The sequence below is a fragment of the Chiloscyllium punctatum genome, chromosome 6, assembly GCF_047496795.1.
Source record: "Chiloscyllium punctatum isolate Juve2018m chromosome 6, sChiPun1.3, whole genome shotgun sequence".
Taxonomy (NCBI): Eukaryota; Metazoa; Chordata; class Chondrichthyes; order Orectolobiformes; family Hemiscylliidae; genus Chiloscyllium; species Chiloscyllium punctatum.
In genome coordinates this window covers 28,853,449-28,879,165 of record NC_092744.1, presented here as the reverse complement: position 1 = coordinate 28,879,165, position 25,717 = coordinate 28,853,449, and the positions used below count along the sequence as shown (strand labels likewise).

Below are 25,717 nucleotides of genomic sequence, written 5' to 3'. Positions count from 1 at the left end.
TTAAAGGAGATGGACTGATAGATAGTAGATACATTTGTAGCTAACTTTTAAAATTCTTTAAATCTGGAAAGGCTCTTGCAGAGTGGAAAGCAGCAAATGTAACCCCTTTGTTTAAGAAGGGAGGAAGAAGAATGGAGAACTACACATATGTGAGCATGACTCCAGTAGTAGGGAAAATATTAAGAGTCTGTTATGAAGGATGTGGTAACTGGGCATTAAGGAACGAATACTAAAATTGAGAAGAGTCAACATGGATTTATGTTGCCTCTTCTCAATTTAAGGGGAAAATATGCTTGATAAACTTAGGAGTGTTTTGAGAATACTTGTAACATTAACAACTGAACAAATAGATGTGGTGCATTTGGATTTTGAGAAGGCTTCAGAAGTATATTTCCCACAACCCATGTGATCTAATTGTACTTGATAAGGTCCCACTCAATTAGATCACATGGATTGTGGCAAATATACTATGAATTGAGAATTGTTTAATAGTCAGAAAAGAGAGGAGTAAATGGATCATTCTCAGGATAGCAGGCTGTTACTAGTGAGATACCACAAAGGTCAATGCTAGGGCACAGCTGTTCATGATCTATACAAATGAGAATGGCAGTGGTAGTGTTCCTACTTTCTGGACAAAAAGGTCTGGGTTCAAGTCCCATACGTTCTACCTGTGTCTTAACATATCTGAACATGCTGATTAAAAATATCTACAAGGGGGTTTCAACAAATCCCACTGGTGTTGGAGATGTGCCATAACAATTAGGAAGGCAAATCGTATGTTGGCATCATCACAAGAGAATTTGAGTGCAGCAGTAAGAATGTCTTACTGCAGTTGTATAAAGCTTTGGTGGGAGTACTGTGTGTAGCTCCTGTCCTCTTATTGAAACAAGAACATGCTATAGAGGAGGTACACCAGATTGATCCCTAAGAATGGCAGGTGTGTCTTCTGAGGAGAGAATGAGGAAATTGCACTTGCATTTCCTTGTGTTCTGAAGAATATGGGATGACCTCATTGAAACTTACAACATTCTTTCAGGGTGGATACAGAGAAGACATTTCCCTAGTGGTAAATCGAAAGCTGGAAACATAACCTCAAGATGAAGGGTAAGCCATTTAAGTCAGAGGTAAGGAGGGATTCCTCCACTCAGACAGTTATGGATCACTCGAATTTTCTTCTGCTTCCAACAACAACCTTCAGATTTGCCTTACAGCTTTATATATTTGATTTATGATCGAAAAATTATTTTTATGAAAATAGTGTGCTCTTGATCCACGTATGACAATCCATTTTAATCTTATTGTAATTAATTTCTTCATGAGGATGTCAATGGAATTCACTGAAAGACGAACAAACCAGAGACTGATAGGAAATACTATAGTTAACAATAAATGACATTTAAAGATGTTACAGTTATAGGCAAAGTATAACTGACAAGAGTGAAAGGCAGGGAATCCAAAACTAGGACTGCTCATACAATGAGGGAGATAGAGAATATGAAGAAACAACAAATAAAAAATGCCTGATGCATGGTGCTGAATTTTCAAGCGAGTAGGAGGAGGCCAAATACTTTCCTTTTTATTTCCCTCTCAACCAACTGAAAGACTGGCAAAGAACAGAATATGAGAATGGAACAGTAGCCAATATAAAAGTGAATGCAGGAATAGCAAGTGGGTGGTAAGACATGGAGTGGATTATCTTTGGGACAAGGAGGATAACATCTGCTTCAAGGTATATGGCAATGCTGGAATATTTAAATGAGTACTGCGTTTGCTTAAGAGTGCGCTGAGAAAATAACATGAAATAACAATATGTACAGCAATGATACATGTTAGATAGGTTGTAAATTAACAGGCAAATAGGGACAACTTAGTGATAAGATTAGTCATGCTTACAGCAGGTAAGTTACTTGGTCTAGATATCTTGTATCTCAAATTAAAGAAATTGGGGCTAGAGGTTGTAGAAAGGCTTAATTTCCCAAAAGATTTTCTCCTAGAATTCAGTGAATCTATAAAGTTAGGCTGAACCTTTACAAGGCTTTGTATAGGGTAAAACACTGGAAGTGGATCCAGTTCTCGTAATCACACTTAAGGAATTAAAGGTTTGCAAAGGAATTACAGTGTCAGTGTCACAAAATGGTTACAGCTCAGCAGGAGGCCATTCAGCTTTGCTGTCTGCAGTGGCTCTCTGAAGTAGTGATTTATCAAGAAACATTCCTTGATTTCTTTTGCACACTCTTCCTTTTCCAAACAGTAATTCAAATTCTGCTTAAGTGCCTCAAATGAACCTTTCTCCAACACACTCTTTGACAGTACATTCCAGAGTTGAAACTTCATACGGTGTAAGAAGAATTTTCCCATGTTACCATTACCTCTTTAGCCAGTTGCCTTAAATCTGTATCTCCTCAATTTCCAGCATAGTACCAATGGGAAGAGTTACTCCCTACCTACCTCATCCAGACATGCAGGACTTTGACTACGTTGATTAAATTTCCACTCAGCCTTCCCTTCTCAAAAGAGAACAGTTCCAATTTCTCAAATATATCCTTGTATTTGAAGGTCTGTGTCCCAGAACTATTTTCAAATCTTTTCTGCAGCCTCTGTAATGTCTTCATACATTTCTCAGGACAGACACCTCAAGCTAATACAAGTCATATTTATCATTTGTCGACACTACTAGACTATAGAGATCATGATTTTTAAAAAGTGTTGTCAAAGGAATCTTGGTGACTTACCCTGAAAAACTCCTACAGTGATGTCCTTTGTCCTTTTCTAAAAAAAAAGTCATGGGACGTTGGCACTGCTGGCTGAACCCTGAGAAAGTGGTGGTGAGCTGCCCTTTTAAACTGCTGTAATCCATTTGATGTAGGTACACCTACAATGCTGTTAGGGACGGAGTGCCACGACTTTGACCCGGTAATACAGAAGGAACAGCAATACATTCCCAAGTCAGGATTGGCTTGAAGGGGAATGGGTGGTGTTCCCATGTATCTGCTGCCCTTGACCTTCTACATAGTAGTGGATTTGGTTGTGGAAGCGGATATCTAAGAATCTTTGTTGAATTTCTGCAGTGCACCTGATAGATGGAGCATACTTCTGCTTCAGAGTGTCAACGATGGAACAAGTGAATGGTTGTAGATATGGTGCCAATCAAGTGGGCTGATTTGTCCTGGATGTTGTGAAGCTTCTAGAGTGTTTCTGGAACTCAGTGGGGAATATTCAATCACGCTCCTGACTTGTGCCTTGTAGATGGTGGTCAGGCTTTGGGGAAGTCAGGAGGTGGGTTATTCACTGGAAGATTCCTACCTGTGACCTGCTTGTGTAGCCCTGCTTTTACATGATTGGTCCAGTTCAGTTTTTGGTCAGTGGCAACCACCCAAGGATGTTGAGGTGGTAGATTCAGTTATGGTAACACCACTGAATGTCAAAGGACGACGATGGTCAGATTTCTCTTTTTTTTTCTTTAAAACTCCCACACTACCGTCTAACTGCGGTAGTGCTTATTTTTCCCAGCACCCATGTTGTGTGTGTGCAGGTTGGAGATTGTCATTGTCTGGCATTGGTGTAGAATAAATGAATGTTAGTTGTCACCTGTCAGTCCAGGCCTGTACATAATCTAGGTTTTGCTGCAGTTGGAGATGGACTGCTTCAGTATCTGAGAAGTCACAAATGATGCTGAACATTTGTGCACTAATCAGCAAACATTCCCAGTAGTGACCTTATGTTGGGGTGTGGGAGGAGGGAGAAGAGAGAGACACACAGACAGAGAGTCATACATGAAACAGTTGGATCTAGCACACTGCCCCGAGAACTCCTGTACAGATGTCCTGGAGCTGAGGTGATTATCTCAAACAGCCATGGACATGTTCTTTTGTGTCAGACATGACTCTAACCAACAGAAGTTGATTGAAGACTGGCACTTAATGCTGGGGACCTCTGGAGAAGGTTGAGATGGTTCATTCACTTTGCTTTTCTGGATGAAGATTCTTGTAAATGCTTCAGTTTATCTGTTGCATTGATGTATTGGGCTCCCCTAACATTGTGGATTTTGATGTTTATGGAGCTACCTCTTTCAATAAGTCAACTGCCCAGCCCTATTCATGACTGGATGCAACAGGACTGCAGAGATTAGATTTGATCCACTGATTGTGGAATTCCCTAGCTCTATGTACCAGTTGCAAATTATGCCGTTTGGCTTGCAGGTAGTCTTATTTTGTGCTTCACCAGGTAGACAGCTCATTTTTAAGTATGCCTGGTGCTGTTCCTGGCATACTCTCACTGAACCAGGGTGGATACCCTGGATTAAATGGTAATAGCAGAGCAGGAAGGTACAGATTATATTGGAGTTCTGGTGCCGCTGTTGCTCACAGCACCTTCTGGGTGGTCAGTATTGAGTTGCTAGATCAGTTCAAAATCTGTCTTACTTAATACAGTGATACTGCCACACAACACAATGCAAAACATTCTCAGTGTGAAGGAAGGATTTCAACTTCATAATGACCGTGCAGTGATCACTCTTACCAAAAGTGTCATGGACAAATGCATCTGCAGCAGGCAGATCCATGAATAGGAGGTAGAGTATGTTTCTTCCTCTTTTCTTTCCTTCACTATCTGCTGCAGACCCAGTCTAGTAGTAATATCCATTAAGATTCAACCAGCTGGATCAGTAGGGCTGCTGCCCAGCTACTCTTGGTACTGGGCACTAAAATTTCCCACCCAGAAAATCTTCCACACCTTCAGTGCTTCCTGCAAGTGACATTTGATCTAGAGGAGTACTCATTCATTAGGTTTTTTTTGGCAGGCAGGGCATGTCGTAACCAGAAGCAGATTCCCTTGAACAGGTTTCACCTGATGCTGTCGCACTTCATCGTGTCCTGACTCCATGTTGAGGACTGCCAGGGCAAGTCCCTCCCAAAGGCATACCACCACACTGTCACATTTGCTGCGCCTATCCTGCCACTGGAATTGTGATGTTCACATCTGGGATACTGCAAGTCAATCAGATAATTGTTGTCCACGTCCACTTAGCACATCCTTTGTAAAAGATTGTAACATTTGTCCTGCTACTGGTGAATGGATAAGAGATCTGTAGTTCCACATTTTCTCTATCACTCCCTTCTCAAATAGTGTGCTGAAATTTGTTCACTTCCAATCAACAGCAATTATCTTGGTACCTACAGAATTTTGTAGGTAATTACCATTATAACAACATTCTCTATGGCCACCTCCTTCAACACTCTGGGATGTAGTCCATCAGGCCCTGGAGATTTATCAACTTCCAGCTCCATTAATTTCTCCAGCACAGTAGTTGTTCCTCATTACACAATACTATATCTAAAATAGTGGGTTCTCCAGTTGGCTCAACATGCTGCTTTAGAAAACTATTCCTAAGTCAGTCTATAACCTCGTCCTTTACAGGTGTAGTGCTCAACTGATTCATCCAATCTATATGCAGATTGAAGTCACCCTTAACAACTGTGTTGGTCATGTTACAAGCTTCTCTCTCATTTCCTGGTTTATATCACACCCCAGATTAACTCCAACCAATATCTGCTGCCTGTTACTGTTTTTATGCTCTACTGAAAAAATTGTATGCATTGTTCTTCTAAGCGGAGATCCTCTCTTACTAATGCACTGATCCCATCTTTTACCATCAGTGCAGCTCTACCTTCTTTCCTTTCTTGTCTGTCCATCCTAAATGTTGGAATATTCAGTTACCTGTTCTGATCACCATTCAGTCATGTTTCTGTAATGGCAATTATTTCATAACAATTAGATAATTTAGCTTTACACAAATGCTATGTGCATTCAGGCAGAGTGCACATAACTTTGCCTTTTTGACATCATTCTGCATTCAAGGCATACTGGATTAGTACTGTACCCCAGTGTGACACAGTGACGGACCTGTCCCCACTGATACTGAACTGCAGTGTTACACACTGACAGACCTGTCCACATTGGTACTGTATTCCAGCATTATGACAGCACTGCCCCCACTCATACTGTACCCCAGTACTACGGAGTGACAGATCTGTCCCAAACCATATTGTACCAATGATACAGTGACAGACCTGTCCCCACCTTTATTGTACCCCAGTGTTATAGTGACAGATATATTTATCCCTGTTCAGGTAGCTGTTCCCATGTGCAAAATCTAGACATTATAACATTTTCATCATCCACCATTACACTTTTACCAAAATCCCAGTATAACATAGACAATACAATTAGTACTGGTCTCATTTAGTTGCTGTATTTGCAGATACCTGTGTGGGTCCTGATGTGGGTCTTGAGCTGGTTACACTGCGTGAAAGCCTTTGCACAAAGCTGGCAGACATAAGGTTTTAGTCCTTTGTGAATTCTCATGTGTCGGCGCAGACTGCTAGCCTCAGAGAATACTTTGCCACAAATGTTGCAAATTGGCTTCATCTTCAGCTGCTTCATGTCAGTTATCCCTGGCTCCACCAGCCTTACACCACTTCCTCCAGTTATCAGCTTTGATTTGCACCTTTCTCCTACAGATTCTTGCCGCTGAGAGCATCTCCGTCTCTGTTTCCTGTTTGTTTTCTGAATAATCTTATTCTCTGCTAAAGAATTTTTGTAGTTATTAAACAAAGCTGATTGAGAGTCTTTGTTAGGCTGGAGGGCAGAGCTGACTGTGTCTAACTGTACTGTACTTTCACTGCGTATTCTCCTCTCCACCCTTCTCACAGCACAACCACTCTTTCGTTTCATCTTAGTACACTTGAGCATGTTGTTGGGACTTATACCTCTCACTGGCAGCACAGAGTTGTGGTCAGCCTTTGGTTTCTGGCCTCTGGTTCCTGACACAGTGTTTGCATTTGCTGGTTGCATCTGCAGTTCTTCCGATTTGAGATGAAGGCTGAAATCTGGAGTATTTAGCAACTTTTCTTCACAGCAGACCATTGTTCCAGGTTCTTCCTGAACAATGTCCTTCTCTGTCCCTGTAGTGGTGAAGCAGCTGCTTGGCTCTATGTTCCCCGGTATGCCAGATGCTGCTTTAGAGACAGTGTTCAAATTAATCACAGGTGATTCCATTTTTACTTTACATATTTTCACCACATCTTCCATCTGCAGGTAACCAGCAGCAGCCTCTATTGCAGCGACATTACATCTGTGGACACAACAAATCAGGTTAAGACAGCAAAAGTTGCAATGAGTATCTCATGCACCCAATTTCAGGGGGCCTGACATTGTCTATTCAGGAAAATCTATAAGCTGGAACATATAACTCAGTCGCTGCTGTTGTCAAGCAGCTTTTAGCCTGTCAAACAACTGGTTTGATAAAATGCAAAAGATGGAAACCAGAAATATCAAAGATCACTGAGAACTGATAGTAAACTGGTTTTGTTAGAAGTGTTTCAATTTGCAGTAACAAGGCAAAAACATCTAAACTGCCTTTCAAAATGATGGCCTGAGCATAAATACAAATTTTATCCAACAGTAACCCTGCTAAAATTAAATCCTATGGAAAATTTCCAGCAATCACACCTGGTCACTGGGTGCATATTCAGATATTTGAATGTGGCATATGGGATACTGGGTACTTTCTGGCAAACTGATGGATTCCATAGAACATGCTTAATGCATACCAAATTCAACACAACTGTTTAGGCTTATGCAGTATTAGGATAAAGTGGTGGTCAGCGGCAATGTGACTGCCTTTTGATGACTAATCATCAATATAAATATATGGCGCATCAGTATTTCCAGCAGAGGAAAAGATCAGCTTGCTTGATGTTCTAAAGGAACTAGTGTTGAATTAAAGAATAAGGATTGACCAAAATAGCAGTAATAAAGAAAATAACCACACTAAAGAATGATGAATTTCAGGACTAGATGGTTTGCAACTTTTGGTTTTTAACAAAAATAGTAAGAACATTGCAAACATTCTATAAACTTCAAAAGTCATTGCAACTTCGAAACAACTTTAGGTTGGAAAATTGTCCATTTCACTCTGCTTAAAAGGTGATAAAGGGAAATCAGGAAACTATATTTCATCAGCCTAACATCTGTTGCTCCGAAATTGCTGAAGTCTATTAATTAAGCTTAGTCCAAAGTCCATAACTAACAAACCAAATAACATCTTGAAATGCTCAGCTGACTACAGAACCAGTGCCATTAATATTAATGAGCAGGATGAGAGAAGTAATGTACTAAGTTTGCAGATGGCACAAAATGAAGTAAGGCAAAATGTAAGGGTAACAAGGAGTAACGAAGACATAGGCAAGCTCTGAGTGGGCAAAAGCTTGGCAGATGGAACACAACATGGGAAAATGTGAGGTTATAGGGCACTTTGACAAGAAAAAATGCTGCATATAATTAAATGGGAAAAGACTGCTGAAAACTGCAACATGAGTGATTTTGGAGAGATCCAAGATGGCGGTGACTCGGCAGTCTGAGTCTATAGTGCTCCTCCCAAGACCTAGGCAAAGTGGGCCACCCTCGCCCATCACACTTATCAAATCAACTAAAAATAGCTTTTATTTAACATAATTCGTGGTTTAGTACTAAATTTATACAGTTCAGTCTCCTGTAAAAATGACTAGGGGGAAAGGAGCCCGCAGTTCTCAGCAGGCAGCAGCCCCTCCCCCCACCCTCCCCAGCTGCAGCAGAGGCATCCGCAGCAGCCCCGGGGGACTTACCTTCGGTGGCGAGCCTTGCAGAAATAATCTCCAAACTTGACGCGAAGATCGATGCTTTCATAGAAGAGTCCCGAAGTCGGTGGAATTTACTCTCGGCCGCGCTACAAAAGCATGGCCGAGACACCGAAGAAATTGAATGCCGAGTAGGAGGGGCGGAGCTAAAGACCGCGACCTGCCATTGCAGAATCAGCCGTGGATCGGGTCCGGACTCTTGAACAGCAAGTCCGGACCTTACAGAACGACACTGACTACCTCAAGAATCGAGGTCGTCGAAAAAATATTCGTTTGCTGGGCCTTCCCGAACGGGAAGAAGAAGGCCAGCTTACAAGGTTCCTAGAACAGTGGCTTCCGCAGTTATTGAATCTAAAGGCTGGATCAGGCCAGCTAGGTATAGAATGGGCCTACCGGGTCCGAAAGAGGAAGGCATTTGATGAAGCAAAGAAGTGTTTACGGGATTTAAACATTCAATACTCCTTGCGCTACCCAGCTATACTACACTTTAGCCAGGAAGGGTCAGTGTTTAACTTCGGATCACCGGAGAAGGCCAAGGAACTTTTGGACTCTCTTAGACAAACTATAAGAGTTAATTGATGTTGTTTTGCCCTGCCCCCACCATGGTCTACCCCCCTTTCTCTTCCTTTCATTATCTTACTGTTTAATATTATCTCTGGGGGGGGGGGGGGGGGGGGGGGGGGGGGGTGGGAAGAAGGACTTATTTATTCATCCTTTACTTAGCGATTCCTTTCCCCCATCCCTTTTTCCTTTTTTTATATTATATATAGGCCAGGGGTCTAGTTAATCTAGATTGGGGGGGGGGGGGGGGGGGGGGGGGGAGGTGGCGACCTTATTTTATCTTTGTCCTTGGGAGCGGGGTTGTTTTCCCCTGTTATTTTGTATTAATATATTTAATTATTATTTGCTGAGAGTGTAATTTTATCGTCATATATGTTCATATATGGTATTAACATTACCAAATATATCCAGGTGTTGGTGTGGGTGGGGGATAGGGTACTTACTTTTAGTTCTAGTTCAGTAGTATACTTGAATTTTCTTTATCCTATCGTGGGGTGCCTGGGTCAAGGGTGGAGCACTGGTTGGGAGAGGTTATGATGGGTTTTTTGGAAAGGAAGTGATGCCCCCTGGGAATAAGAGGGAAGATCTCCATTTAAATACATTTTATACCTTTTTTTACTATTTAGAATTTTTTTATTATTATATTGATCTGAATGTACTAAAGAGCTTTTATTTTTGTGAATTTTATATGCTCTACGCTCGGGATATTTTGGATAAATACGGGTTTCGTTGTGATCTGATGTTAATACATTCCGAGCATGTATATCACTGCTCAACTTATGTGTTATCCATTGGATTTTTTTTTTCTCTCTTGAATAATGTAAGAATTTTAATGATACACTCTGGTTAGTTGTAAGTTTGATGAGTGGTTAGTTGAGTTTTGTCTTTTTTTGTCTCTTGGTATTTCTGTTTTCTTGTTTGATAGATTTTGGTTATCATTTATTTAAGATTTAACTATATATTAATGTTTATACTTGGGTTTTTTTTTTTAAGTTTTCTCTTGTAAACTTATGGAAAAAAATTTTTTAAAAAAGTTATTTTGGGTGACTGAAACACAAAAAGCTAACATCCCCGTTTAGCTGGTAATAAGGGAAGACCAATAATATGTTGGCTGGTTCTTCAAAGGGATTGGAATATAAAAGTGGGGAAGAGAGGTTTTGCTGAAACTGTATAAGGCAAGAGTCAGACCACAGCAGGAATAAGGAGAATAGTTCTGGTCCCCTTATCTAAGGCAAGATATACTGGCATTGAAGGCAGTCAAAGGTTCACTAGCTTGATCCTGACTACAGTGATATTTTCCTTTGACAGGATGAGCAAATTGGATATGTCCCATTTGGAATTCATTTGATAAATGAGCACAGACCTTGTTGAAACATATAACATTGTTAGGGGGTTTGACAGACTAGATGTAAGGCTGTTTTCTCATGTGAGAGCTGAAAATGTGTTGCTGGAAAAGTGCAGCAGGTCAGGCAGGAATCCTGAAGAAGGGCTCGTGCCCGAAACGTCGATTCTCCTGCTCCTTGGATGCTGCCTGACCTGCTGCGCTTTTCCAGCAACACATTTTCAGCTCTGATCTCCAGCATCTGCAGTCTTCACTTTTTCCCTTGTGAGAGCACATTGGACCAGAGCATTAAGCTTAGATTCATCCACTTAAGACAAAGATTTTTTTTTCTCTTAGAACATGGCGAAACTGTGAAATTCTTTACTGTAAAGGCTGAGTCTTTACGTATATTCAAGACTGGGATACACAAACTTCTAACCTTTAAGGGAATCAAAGGTTAGCATAGAGTCCCAACTGTATGAAAGCAGGCCATTCAGCCCATGAAGTCCACACCAATCCACCAAAGAGCAACCCCCTGCCACCCTACCCTATCCCTGCATTTTCCATAGCCAATCCATCAAACCTGCACATCTTTGGATCGTTGAAAGAAACCAGAGCACTCGGAAGAAACCCACGCAGACATGGGGTTACGAGAGTAAGGCAGGGAAGTAGAGTTGAGGATTGTCAGATCACCCAGTCTCATGAATGCTGGAGCAGTCTCAATGGACAAAATGATCTACTTATGCTCCTATGAAGTATGGTCAGTACAGCAACATAAACAGTAGGCATTACCTGAGAATATGACTAAATGTTTATAAAAGGCTGGCTAACATATCAGATAGGGAAATGTCTAAGAAAATTACTTATATGGACTTCTAGAAGATATCTTCAAAACACAGTCTGTTAGCTAAAGTTGAAGTTAATGGAATTAAGGACAAATTACTGATCTGATTAAGCAATTGGCCGGATGAGAGGAGACACAGCAGTGACAGTTGAGTGCTGTTACACTAAGAGCAACTACTTGGATGCTGCCTGAACTGCTGTGCTCTTCCGGCACCACTAATCCAGAATCTGGTTTCCAGCATCTACAATCATTGTTTTTACCCAATTGTGAAGCTTGTCAATCTCATTTAAAATTTTCTTCATGCAAGATATTAAAGATGCAATAAAGACAGATACATGGAGTCAGGTCACAGATCAGTCATATCACACCAAACACGAGTCCCAGGCTCAGGCAGAGAAATAAACTCCCGTTTCTAAACTGACACATAAACACTCATGTTGGCTTCATGTGGGTATGAAGACCAAATGTCTTTTACGGAGCAATTAGTTGAAACAGCAGACCAACAATTAAATCTGGAATGTCCTGGCTCATTCAACACCATAACCAACTGAACCAAATTAAAACCTTCAGTTCAACATTTCAACAATTCCTCCAGAACTCCAGGAATAATCACCACACAGCCACAGTGGGAAACCGCAACCCGTACATTCTTCACAAGGTTTGCACATGCCCTGATCTTTTAAAGATCTGTTTGGATGTCAATTAGAGACCAATATCAAATTTTATCATGTACCTGACCTTTAGATTGTTTTCTAACAGAAGCAGGTGAACAAAATATGGAAATGAGATCCCCTTTCTATTAGACTCCTGGGACTGAAACAAAGTGAAATGTGTCAGCGTGGGTGAAGGAATGGGTTGGAGGGAGGCAAAATGAGTCCTGTGATGCGAAACTGTTTGTGGTGGTGGGGTGAAAGGGATCTGCAAAGGGGCTGAAAAGCTGGTCTCCAATTGGCTACTGAAGGATGCAGCGCTGGAGCAGCAGGTAGAACCTTGCATTTCATCACTTTAGTCCAAACTGAGTAAATCTTCCGGCAGCTAACAATTTAACAGAAAGACAAGTTCTCACCCATCGATATTCATGTTTCCAGTGTATATAAAATCCAGGATCTTTTGAAACCCATCAGAGCTGACGTGGTTGTGATCGAGGAACACAACATTATTGTCTAGACTGAGCCCATAAACAGATCGGAAATAGTTGCTGAACGCAGCTAAAACATTTCGGTGGGCTCGGAACTGCAACTGGCCAATGACAACAGTACAATCACACAAAAAGCCATCAAGGCGCTGCTGTTGGAGCTGGTCAAGGAGTTGCTTGCAGTGATGAACCTGCTGCATTCTGTGCCCAATGGTGTTGATCAGCTCTGAGCTGCAAATCACTGCGATAACACATTAGTAAAGGAAATCCAAGGTCACTGTAAAATATCAGTAATCAAACTCAGTGAGATCCAGCAGACAATTCAAACAGCAATCCCTCCCACTTTACCCAACTCTCTCCCCTCAACTACCCCATTTCTGTCCCACTTCTCCCTTGTTTTTTTCCTCTCCCCCATGAGCCATTCTCTGTCCTTCCCCATTGCTGTCTCTCTTTCGTCTCCCCATGCCCTGGCTCTCTCTCCCCCTCTCCATAAGACCATAAGATTTGGGGAAAGTGAGGACTGCAGATGCTGGAGTAGAGTTGAAAAGTGTGGTGCTGGAAAAGCGCAGCAGGCCAGGCAGCATCCGAGGAAGAAGAGCTTATGCCCGAAACGTCGATTCTCCTGCTCCTCGGATGCTGCCTGGCCAATTGCACTTTTCCAGCACCACACTTTTCAACATAAGATACAGGAGCAGAATTAGGCCATTTGGCCACGGCTGCTCCATCAGTCGATCACGGGTGATATATTTCTCAACCTGCCTTCTCCCTGTAACCCTTGATCCCTTTACTAACCAAATATCAATTTCTGTCCTACATACACTCGATGACCTCGCTCCACCAACTTCTGGAGCAATGCATTCCACAAATTCAGCACCCTCTGGCTGAAGAAATTCCTCATCTTAGTTCAAAACAGTTATCCTTTCACTCAGAGGCTGTGCCTTTGGGTCCTAGTCTCTCCTACTAGTGGAAACATCGTCTCCATTTCTACTGTATCCAGTCCTCTCAGTACTCTGATGTTTCAATTAGATCTTCCCTCATCTTTCTAAACTCCATTGACTACAGACCTAGAGTCCTTAACACTTCTAAATGACAAGCCCTTCATCCCAGGTTCATTCTTGTAAACCTCCACCAAAGCCAGCACATCCTTCCTTAGATACAGGGCCAAAACTGGTCACAATATTCCAAATATGGTCTGATCAGAGCATTTTACAGCCTCAGCAAAACACAATTGGTCTTGTATTCTAGCCCTCTTGCAATGAATGCTAACATTACATTTGCCTTCCTAACTGCCAACTCAACCCACATGTTAACCTCTTGAACTCCCAAATCCCATTATACTTCAGACTTCCAAAGCCCTTTCACATATAGAAAATAGTATACACTGCTACTTTTCCTATCAAAGTGTCTAACGTCACACTTTCACACAGAAATTCTATCTGCCACTTCTTTGCCCACTTGCCTGGTATGCCCAACTCCTGTGCAGCTTCCTGCTTCCTCAACACTACCTATCCCTCCAAATATTTCTGGTATAATGTGATGGTAGCATTCTTGTGAAAATATATAGAAAATTGCTATAGTTGTGCAGTAGAAGTTTGTGGTATCCAAACAGCATCCACTATTCATCAATTGGATTACAGCCAAATCACATTGACAAAACATACACTATACCAGAAATACCTGTATCTCTGTGACATCTACAAATGTAGCAATAATGTCCTCAGTTCTTTCTTCCAGACCTTTAGTGTATAACACAAACAGTTATGGCCCCAACATAGACCCCAGTCGAAACCTATCAGACACCGACTGTCATCCCGAGAAAGATCCCTTTACCCCCTACTCTCTGTCATCTACCAGTTAATCAATCCTCTATTGACGCCAGTATCTTGCCCCGAACACTGTGGGCTCTTATTTAGCAGTCTCCTGTAAGGTACCTTATCAAAGACCTTCTAGAAATCCAAACAGATCACGCCCACCGGCTTTCCCTAGTCTTACTTGCTCTTTACCTCCTGAGAGAATTCTAACTGATTTGTCAGGAATGACCTCCCCATTGACGAAGCCCCTGCGCTGACTCAGTCCAATTTTATCACGACTTTCCAATGCTCCGCAATCTCATCTTTCTCGCCTCCCGTCTGTCTGTCTGTCTGTCTGTCCATCTCTCTTTCTCTCTCTCCACCTTGTTCCTCTCTTCCCCCACCATCTCTGATAAATTATTATTTTTTTTTACTGTTAATTTTCTCTCCCAATCCCTCGACCGCCATCCCGGTGTCGCCACATCCGGTCACGTGCCTTTGGGTCATAACCCGGATGTTCTCCCACGGCTCGTTACCCGTTGACCGATTTAACCAGAATAACCAGCTGCTAAACCGAATTAAGTGAGTCATTGTGTCACTTGCCCGTAGACATTAACTGGTTTATTCGAGTTAGAGTTCTTTGAAATAATCCGCTGGCCCCTCACATTTACCATCTTTCCAAACAACCCCCCAATCTCAAACCCTCCCCCAATCACCCCCATCCCTCCTCATACACTGTCCCTATCTCCAAACAACCCCCCAATCTCAAACCCTCCCCCAATCACCCCCATCCCTCCTCATACACTGTCCCTATCTCCAAACAACCCCCCACCCTCAAACCCTCCCCAATCACCCCCATCCCTCCTCATACACTGTCCCTATCTCCAAACAACCCCCCACCCTCAAACCCTCCCCCAATCACCCCCATCCCTCCTCATACACTATCCCTATCTCCAAACAACCCCCCACCCTCAAACCCTCCCCCAATCACCCCCATCCCTCCTCATACACTATCCCTATCTCCAAACAACCCCCCACCCTCAAACCCTCCCCCAATCACCCCCATCCCTCCTCATACACTATCCCTATCTCCAAACAACCCCCCACCCTCAAACCCTCCCCCAATCACCCCCATCCCTCCTCATACACTATCCCTATCTCCAAACAACCCCCCACCCTCAAACCCTCCCCCAATCACCCCCATCCCTCCTCATACACTATCCCTATCTCCAAACAACCCCCCACCCTCAAACCCTCCCCCAATCACCCCCATCCCTCCTCATACACTATCCCTATCTCCAAACAACCCCCCACCCTCAAACCCTCCCCCAATCACCCCCATCCCTCCTCATACACTGTCCCTATCTCCAAACAACCCCCCAATCTCAAACCCTCCCCCAATCATCCCCATCCCTCCTCATACACTGTCCCTATCTCCAAACAACCCCCCAATCTCAAACCCTCCCCCAATCACCCCCATCCCTCCTCATACACTGTCCCTATCTCCAAACAACCCCCCAATCTCAAACCCTCCCCCAATCATCCCCATCCCTCCTCATACACTGTCCCTATCTCCAAACAACCCCCCAATCTCAAACCCTCCCCCAATCATCCCCATCCCTCCTCATACACTGTCCCTATCTCCAAACAACCCCCCAATCTCAAACCCTCCCCCAATCACCCCCATCCCTCCTCATACACTGTCCCTATCTCCAAACAACTCCCCACCCTCAAACCCTCCCCCAATCACCTCCATCCCTCCTCATACACTATCCCTATCTCCAAACAACCCCCCACACTCAAACCCTCCTCCATTGCTCCTCAAACACTATCCACATCTCCAAACAACTCCCTACCCTGAAACCCTCCCCACAATCACCCCATTCCTCCTCAAACATTATCTGTGTCTCTGAATAACCCCCTGACCCAAGCCAAACTGTTACATCTGTCCAACAACGGACTTTTTTTCAAATATTCTTGTTAGCAAAATACAGGTCTATGGAAACATATGGACAGGAGGAAGATGCTTCAATCTGGAGAACAACATTTCAAATTTCTACAATCCATTGTGTGATGAAGTTTTAGCTAATTTCATTTCTGAAAGCTGACCTCTCATTTCCTTAGTGGAAATATTCAAGAATGTAATGTATTCAAAAAAGATAGGGAAGGAGAAAAAAGGGAGATGGAGTAGCAGTACTGATCAAGAATAACATAGTGTTTGAAAGAGAGGGAAAAGTCAGAAACAATTTGCTTGGAGTTGAAAAATAGAAGGGTTTGATCTGGCAATTGGGTGTACAGGGAGAAAGTGAGGACTGCAGATGCTGGAGATCGGAATCGAGAGTGTGGTGCTGGAAAAGCACAGCAGGTCAGGCAAATCTGAGGAGCAGGAGAATCGACGTTTTGGGCATAAGTCCGTCATTACTGATGAAAAATGTCATTCTCCTGCTCCTCGGATGCTGCCTAACCTGCTGTGCTTTTCCAACACCACACACTCAATTGGGTATACACTATGGTTCCCCAAATAGTGAAAGAGAGGAGCAAATCTGTAAGGAAAACTCAGATAAAAGCTGTGGAGGGAACTTCAGCCTAGTTGATACTTGGATGAGTCATGTAAGAGGAAAATGGTTAAAAGGTGAAGGAATTTCGAGGATATATTTGGGAAAACTTGACCTAAATATTTTCAAACGATTTCGGAAAAAGACAGCATTACTGGATGATCTGGTGTTGGGGAAATAAGTTGTCTTAAAGTTTGGGGGTTTTGTGACCATAGTTGTTTAATATTAGCAGTTGATCATTCCTAAGGAATTTTCAGATAGTTTATTCGGTTTCTTAAGCAAAATTCCAGATATGATACAGTCGTTGATTAGACAATACGTATACAATCCATGACATTGATACCACTGGTCAAAGAGGCTTGGTGTGTGTCAATGTCATTTAAAATTATAAAGGCAGTATCATCTTCTGAAGCCAAAGTGGTAGGGTATTCTTTCTCTGGTCTTAGTCCTCCTCTCCTCTTCCATTTTCTATTTGAAGAAGAAAGCTGTCTGCTGAGCACTGCCACCTGTGATGCACTGTCTTCTACTTTTGAGCCTATTGCGAGACTATTTACAGAACTGGCAATCTATGCTTTGTCAATCACTTTTTTTTAATCCTTTTAGCCAATGGGCAGGGAACAACCACTCATGGTATTAGAAGAAGCGTTGTCCCTTGCCCACCTTCATTTGAAGAGTAGTTTTCACACTTTTGGGGAACATTCTTAATTTCCTAAACACAGCACTCATTATGGTGCCAAAAAATGATATGCTAATTTATGGCCTCGGTGGTCTTTATTGTCACCTTCCTTTTGTCTTGTTTATTAGTAATTGTTTCTGTTTGCGAAAGGCAAATAGCTACTGTAACAGTTACATGAGATCTCAAAGATAAAGGAAATACTAGAAAAACTTAGTTTTAAAGGAATGTTGATTTCTTACAGATGAGTCAAGGAGATATAATGTTTGAGAACAATTGTGAATTATTAATAAACAATTATTGTGTTATCATCAAAACAAATATAGATACAATCATTGGTTATCAAACAGAGCCAGCAATTGTGAATATTGTGTTTATTCCACAAAATGACTACGAAATACTCAAATGCACACAGCCTTCAGGAATGGAGGAAACAAATGGATTTCTCTGCAGAGAAGGAGGGGAGGATCCTGTTTCTGTTGTTCACGTTGGTACTAACAAAATTGATAGGACTGTAAAAGGGAGTGTTACTAGAGGATTTTGAACAGTTGGAAGGTAAACTAAAAGTAGAATCTCAAAAGCAATAACATTAGGATTACTGTCCTTTGCCATGGCCAAACTGAGCATAGAGGAAATAAAATCAAGGGAGCATATACATGGCTTAATGATTGGTGTGGGAGGAATTGGTTCAGCACATGGGGCATTGGCATCAGTACTAGGGTAGTCAGGAGGTTTTCCATTTGGAAGGGCTTCATGTAATCTGTGCTGGGATCAGTGTCCCAAAGAATTGAACAACTAGGACTTAGAGAGGGCTTTAAACTAATTAAAGGGGGTGACATATGTTTGCAAAGCAAAAGGTTATGGCGTATTCTGAGCACAATGCCAAGAGAGGAGATAGAAAGATTAACAGTATGGAAGACAAGGAGAGGCTTCATTCTGAACACAGTGCAGTCGAGGCTGAGTGGAAAATTCCAAGAGTGACTTGTCAGGAAATCTATGAAGTTGTTGGTTGGTGAGGAGTTATTGTCAGGATTGAATCCAAAAACATTAAAACTAAAAGAAAGGAGCATTTATAAAGGATAGTAATGTCTGCTTGAATTTCAGGGAAAAAAATTTGAAAAAAGGGGATAAAATTAATTCAAGTCAAAACCTAAAAGTTAATAAAGTAAAACTGAAAGAAAACAAAGGGAATGTACATGAAGTGTTGTTACGAGTATGTTTTTATAGTTAGCTTATATTTATTTTAAGGGAGAAAAATAGTTTTCAGAGTGATAGCATGTCAATGGGGAGAAGTGTTACATGTGAATTCATGGATGTCTGTGTCTCCCAGACAAACACATTTGCAAGAAGTGTCACAAGCTGCAAATGCTTGAGCTCCAGCTTTTAGAACTTTTAACAGTAGCTGAAGTCACTGTTGCGCATCTTTGAGGCAGATGATATTTGTACGGAGGTAGTCATACTGCAGGTTAGAAGTATACAGGCAGAGAGGGAATGGGTAACAACCAGGCAGACATAGTAAACCCCAGCCTATCATGCTTGTCAATCTGTTTTCCATTTTGTAAATGAGTGAAGGTGATGGTTCCTCAGGGGAGTATAGTCAGTGACAAGTCCATGGCCCCTTCAAGGGCATCTCAGCTGTACAGTGGGGGAGAAAGAAGAATGGGGATACAACAATGACGGGGATCACATAGCCATGGGATCAGATAGGGGTTTCTGCAGCATGAAACATGATTCCAGGATGCTATGTTCCATCTGTGGTGACAGAGTCAAGGATGTCAGAGACGAAATTGAAAAGCAGATCTTGAAAACAATTTCAGGATTGCTACCAGTGCCATGTGCTAGTCGGCATAAGAACAGGAGAATCAATCAATTGAACATGTGGCTAGAGAACTGGTGTAAAAGGGAGGACATCAGATTTTGGAGACATTTGGACTGGTTCTGAGGCAGGAGGGATGTATACAAGCTGGTTGGAACACATCTTAGCAGGATTGAGACTGATTCTGTGAGGCTCGCAGTGGGATTTGTGACTGCTGTTGTGCCTGGATTAGCTTGGACTAGATTGTCAGGGCATATGAACCTGGGGGTAACCCAAATTGGAAGGGAATTAATCTGGTAACAGGAAGGAGAAACGTTGTGAGGGAGAAATGAACACATGATGCATAAAGCTAAGAATTCCTGATGAAGGACTTGCCTGAACTGTCAACTCTCCTGCTGCTTGGATGTTGCCTGACCTGCTGTGCTCTTTTGACTATGACTCTTTAGCATTTTCAGTCCTCACTTTCTCCTGTGCATTGAATATGCCTCAAATGTAGAATGATGTGTAAAGACACAAAGTTAAGGACACATCTGATTGCATGCAGCATTCACAATTACATAGATGACCTAAAGGTTATAATATTATTGCCAATAGAGACACATGGTTGCATTATAACCAGGACTGGAAACTGAACATTCAAGGATATTCAGTGTTTAGGAAGGAATGATGTCACATTTCATTGCGGTACTAGACTGGAAATCAAGCCCTGTTAAGAGGTTGTCACTGAAATTAAAGGTTTTATTAAAGTATGTAAACTTTTGGATTCGGGTTTCTGTGCTTAACAAAAATGATTTTAAGACTAATAAATAGACTGTAGCTACGGCTCAACAATTATAAAACATCAACATATAACTCTCCTAGTTAAACTCTAACCCCATTATAAAACTCCCCCTGCACATGCAAACAGACAAGTACAAAAAAAAATGGTGCTTTGAGTGGAGAGAAAAACTGAGGAGGCTTTTCAATGGTCCACGTCCACAGGGCTCACTAAGATGATCCCTTTTGTTTGCCAGGATGTGCTGCACTGCGATCTCTCTTCAGATAATTTCACTTGCTTGCTGTTTGAACAGATTAACTAGTTCACAACATTTTTCTGATCTTTTCGCTAAAAGCAACAGCTCATAACAACTGGTAAGATAAACAAACTTATTTACTTAAGTGGCGAAAGAAAGAAAACACCTGTCTTCCAAAGGTCCAAAGACTTCTGGCTATCTTGTTCACACCCAAACGTGTTCAGCTATTTGGGAGCCAAGAACATAGTTATTGACAGGAAGAATGCCTTGTCATCGACAATTTGTTCTTATTCCGTAAACCAATCTGCTATTTGTTACTGACTGAACATCATGTTGTACACACCACCAGTGAGATTTTGTATGCAGTCTCCTGTCGCAACTGTTTGAACAAACAGCAATGTAAACAACACTTACAACGGGTGCCAGTAACCTGCTTCTATAGCACCGAATAATTACTTCCACAGTCCTAACAGTCCCCGTTTTTTAGTTCAGCACATAGGGACGTTGTGAGTCTTGAAAGGGTTCAGAAAAGATTTACAAGAACGTTGCCAGGATTGGAGGATTTGAGCTATAGGGAGAGGTTGAATAGGCTCGGACTGTTTTCCCTTGAGCAGAGGAGTGATCTCATAGAGGTTTATAAAATCATGAGGGGCATGGATAGGATAAATGGACAAAGCCTCTTCCCTGGGGTGGGGGAGTCCGGAACCAGAGGGCGTAGGCTTAGGGTAAGTGGGGAAAGATATAAAAGAGAACTAAGGGGCAACCTTTTCATGCAGAGGGTGGTACGTGTATGGAATGAGCTGTCAGAGGAAGTGGTGAAGACTAGTACGACTGCAATGTTTAAAAGGCACCTGGATTGATATATGAGTAGGAAAGGTTTGAAGGAATATGTACCTGGTGCTGGCAGGTGGGACTAGATTGGGTTGGGATATCTGGTCGGCATGGACGAGTTGGACCGAAGGGTCTGTTTCCATTTTATACAAAAATAAAAATATATCCTCTTTACATGCTTCCACTTGTATAAGATGAAACACCATTTCAAAACTGTAGTTTATCACAGAATATGTGATTCACAAGCAACAACACATTTCTATTTATCCTTTCTTAAAAGTCACAGTTTACAGCAATTGCTGAAGGGAAAGTATACTGTTTCATTAGGGTTACAGTGGCATTTACTGCAGAGAAAACAGCTTCTGAGCGTTTAGGGATCTGATGGCTTCTCCAAATATTGCTTACAGCGCCATCAGCTACTTGTTGCCAGCTGAATCTCCGTTTGTGGATATCCTTCACTTCAGCTGGTCTGCATCTTCTCCTGGTACTGCTTGAACCATCAGCTCTGCAAACAGTACCTACAATGAGTTTCGTTTACTTGCTTTCAAAAACATAGTGGTCCTTCAGCCTCTAAAGATTTAAAGTAATTATTTTCCCTTTTCAGAGAAACATAGAAAATAGGATCAGGAATAGGCCATTCAGCTCTTTGAGGCTGCTGTACCATTCAACTGATCATGGTTGATGATTGCCCTGTCAGTCTACAATTAAAAATACATAGAAATAAGAAAATGCATGGATTTACAACCCCTTCAACAGATGAATAAGGCCCTACTACTCCTCGAACTATGGATTAGGATTCAAATTTGTCTTCATGATTGAATTTACATTTCTATAAACCACACAGAATCAACATGTTCCCTCCAGTTTAGGAAATAACTCAACAGGTAATCTCCAGCAGTTTTGGCTAGGTTCAATCAAGTGCTTCTTCAGCACATATTGAAACTGTTTCCACATGAGCTTACAGTCATATAATCATAGAGTCATACAGCACGGAAACATGCCAACCAAATTAAACTAGTCTCATTTACCTACATTTGGCTCATATCCCTCTAAACCTTTCCTATTTGTATCAAATGTTTTTTAAATGTAGTAAAAGTACCTGCATCTACCACTTCTTCTGACAGTTCATTCCACATATGTACCACCCTCTGTGTGAAAAGGTTGCTCTTTTAAATCTTTATCTTCTCACCTTAAACATATGTCCCCTAGTTTTGAACTCCCCCACCCTAGAGAAAAGACCTTTGCTATTCACTTTATCAATGCCACTATGCTTTTATAAACCTCTATAAGGTCACCCCTCAACCTTCTATGCTCCAGTCAAAACCTCCTAGCCTATTTAGACTCTCCTTATAACTCAAACCCTCCAGTCCTGGCAACATCCTGGTAATTCTTTTCCAAATCCTCTCCAATTTAATAATATCCTTCCTATAGCAGGGTGACCAATATACAGTATCCCAAAAGTGGCCTCACCAAACTCCTGTACAACCTCAACATGACATTCCAACTCCCATACTCAGTGGTCTGAGCAATGAAGGCAAGTATGCTAAATACCGTCTTAACCATCCTGTGTACTTGTGACACAAATTTCAGAGAATTATATACTTGAATCCCTAGGCGTCTGTTCAACAATGCTGCCCAGAGCTCTATCATTAACTGTATAAGTTCTGCCCTTGTTTGTATTAACAAAATGTAATATCTCACATTTATCCAAATTAAACTCCATCTGCTGCTCCTCAGCCCATTGGCCCAATTACTCAAGATCCATTTGTAATCTTAGATAATCTTCTGTACTGTCAACCAAAGCACTGATTTTGGTGCCATCCGCAAACGTCTGGGCTTAACGGATAGGAATGTTGCTTAATGGTCCTGATTCTCCAATGTCCACTTTAGGCCTTCCTAATACAGTCTGATCAGGTGTTTCACTACAGATTACCTTATACTTTCCAAGTAGTTTTAGAAGATCCTTCCTTTTTCCTTTCTTTTAATATGAAACAGAGTATTTAATGGTTCTGGTATTTCTGTGTTAGCTAGTGGAATTGCAGTTCACTTTGAGAATTGTCGACCTCTTCTTCAACCTCACTCTCATTATCTCCATGATCTTCCACTACTCTTATCACCTGACATACATTTGTTCTTATCCTGTCCCTTATGATGATACCTTACGTGATATTGATTCTTCTTATGATCAGGAGTATTTATCAGATAAATCACTTTACTAGCCGTCCTAACTACTTTGTATGGACACTTAATTTCACTTTCAGAGTTCACTTTGCAAAGGCAACAAAACCAATACTTTGTGTCAACTTGAAATGATCTAGTTGCTGAATGTTTATCTGCCCATTCTTTCATTTTCATCTGTGAAACTTTCAGAAGCTCTTCTTCTAGCTTGCATGCACATGTGAGTCATTCTAGAGAGAGAGATTCATAGAGATGTACAGCATGGAAACAGACCCTTTGGCCCAACCCATCGTTGCCGACCAGATATCCCAACCCAATCTAGTCCCAGCTGCCAGCACCCTTCCTATTCATATACCCATCCAAATGCCTCTTAAATGTTGCAATTGTACCAGCCTCCATCACTTCCTCTGGCAGCTCATTCCATACATGTACCACCCTCTGCATGAAAAAGTTGCCCCGAGGTCTCTTTTACAACTTTCCCCTCTCACCCTAAGCCTATGCTCTCTGTTTCTGGACTCTCCCACCCAAGGGAAAAGACTTTGTCTACTTCTTCTATCCATGCCCCTCATGACTTTATAAACATGTGTAAGGTCACCTCTCAGCCTCTGACGCACCAGGGAAAACAGCCCCAGCCTGTTCAGCCTCTCCCTATAGCTTAAATCCTCCATTCCTGGCAACACCCTTGTAAATCTTTTCTGAACCTTTCAAGTTTTACAACACCATTCCAATATGAAGGAGACTTTAATTGCATTCAATATTCCAAAAATGGCCTAACCAATGTCCTGTACATCTGCAATATGTCCTCCCAACTCCTGTACTCAATACTCTGACCAATAAAAGGAAAGCATATCAACTGCCTTCTTCACTATCCTATGTACCTATGACTTTACTTTCAAGGATCTATGAACCTGCACTGCAAAGTCTCTTTGTTCAGCAACACTTCCGAGGACCTTACCATTAAGTGTATAAGTCCTGCTAAGATTTGCTTTCCCAAAATGCAGCACCTCGCATTTATCTAAATTAAGTTCCATCTGCCACTCCTCAGTCCATTGTCCCATCTGATCAAGATCCCTTTGTAATATCAGGTAACCTTCTTCGCTGTCCACTACACCTCTAATTTTGGTATCATCTGCAAACTTACTAACTATACCTCTTATGCTCACATCCAAATCATTTATATAAATGATGAAAAGTAGTGGACTCAGCACCGATCCTTGTGGCACATCATTGGCCACAGGCCACAAGTCTTGAAAACAACCCTCCACCACCAACCTCTTGTCTTCTACCTTCGACCCAGTTCTGTATCCAAATGGATAGTTCTCCCTGAATTCCATGAGATCTAACCTTGCTAATCAATCTTCCATGGGTAACCTTGTTGAATGCCTTACTGAAGTCCATATAGATCATGTCTATTGCTCTGCCTCAGCACTCCTCTTTGTTACTTCTTCAAAAAACTTAATCACGTTTGTGAGGCATGATTTCCCATGCACAACGCCATGTTGGCTATCCCCAATCAGTCCTTGCTTTTCCAAATACATGTACATTCTGTCCCTCAGGATTCCCTCCAACAACTTGCCCACCACTGACGTCACTGGTCTACAGTTCCCTGGCTTGTCCTTTCTTAAATAGTGGCACCACATTAGCCAACCTCCGTCTTCCGGCACCTCATTTGTGACTATTGATGATACAAATTACTCACTAAGAAGCCCAGCAATCATTTCCCTAGCTTCCCACAGAGTTCTAGGGTACACCTGATCAAGTCCTGGGGATTTATCCATTTTTATGCATCTCAAGTCATCCAGCACTTCCTCCTCTGTAATATGGACATTTTGCAAGGTGTCACCATCTATTTCCCTACATTCTATGTCTTCCATGTCCTTTTCCACAGTAAACACTGATGCAAAATACTCGTTTAGTATCTCCCCCATTTTCTGTGGCTCCACACAAAGGCCGCCTTGCTGATCTTTGAGGGGCCCTATTCTCTCCTTAGTTGCCCTTTTGTCCTCAATGTATTTATAAAATCCCTTTGGAATCTCCTTAATTCTATTTGTCAAAGCTATCTCATGTCCCATTTTTGCCCTCCTGATTTCCCTTTTTAAGTTTACTCCTGCTGCCTTTATACTCTTCTAAGGATTCACTCAATCTATTCTGTCTATACCTGACATATGCTTCCTTAATCAAACCCTCAATTTCTTGAGTCATTCGGCATTCCCTGCACCTACCAGACTTTCCTTTCCCCCTAACAGGAATATACTGACTCTGGACTGTTGTTGTCTCATTTCTGAAGGGTTTCCATTTTCCAGCTGTCCCTTCACCTGCGAACAT

At 41.9% G+C, this 25,717-nt stretch overlaps 1 protein-coding gene across 2 annotated transcripts in view; it reads right to left on the bottom strand.

Annotated features, from left to right (window-relative positions):
• Positions 1 to 14,816, bottom strand: part of LOC140478808 (myoneurin-like) — a 46,359-nt gene extending 31,543 nt beyond the window's left edge. Inside the window, exons 1-3 of one of the 2 annotated variants that reach the window (XM_072572207.1) lie at positions 14,761 to 14,816; positions 12,468 to 12,813; positions 6,264 to 7,132 (exon numbers count right to left, since the gene is read on the bottom strand). In XM_072572207.1, coding sequence (XP_072428308.1) covers positions 6,264 to 7,132; positions 12,468 to 12,736 — 1,138 coding nt within the window. In that variant the 5' untranslated portion in view covers positions 12,737 to 12,813; positions 14,761 to 14,816. Of the gene's footprint in view, positions 1 to 6,263; positions 7,133 to 12,467; positions 12,814 to 14,539; positions 14,620 to 14,760 lie in introns of those variants that run through there. The other variant, XM_072572208.1, reaches the window with a different exon arrangement.
• Between the last annotated feature and the right edge of the window lie 10,901 nt (positions 14,817 to 25,717).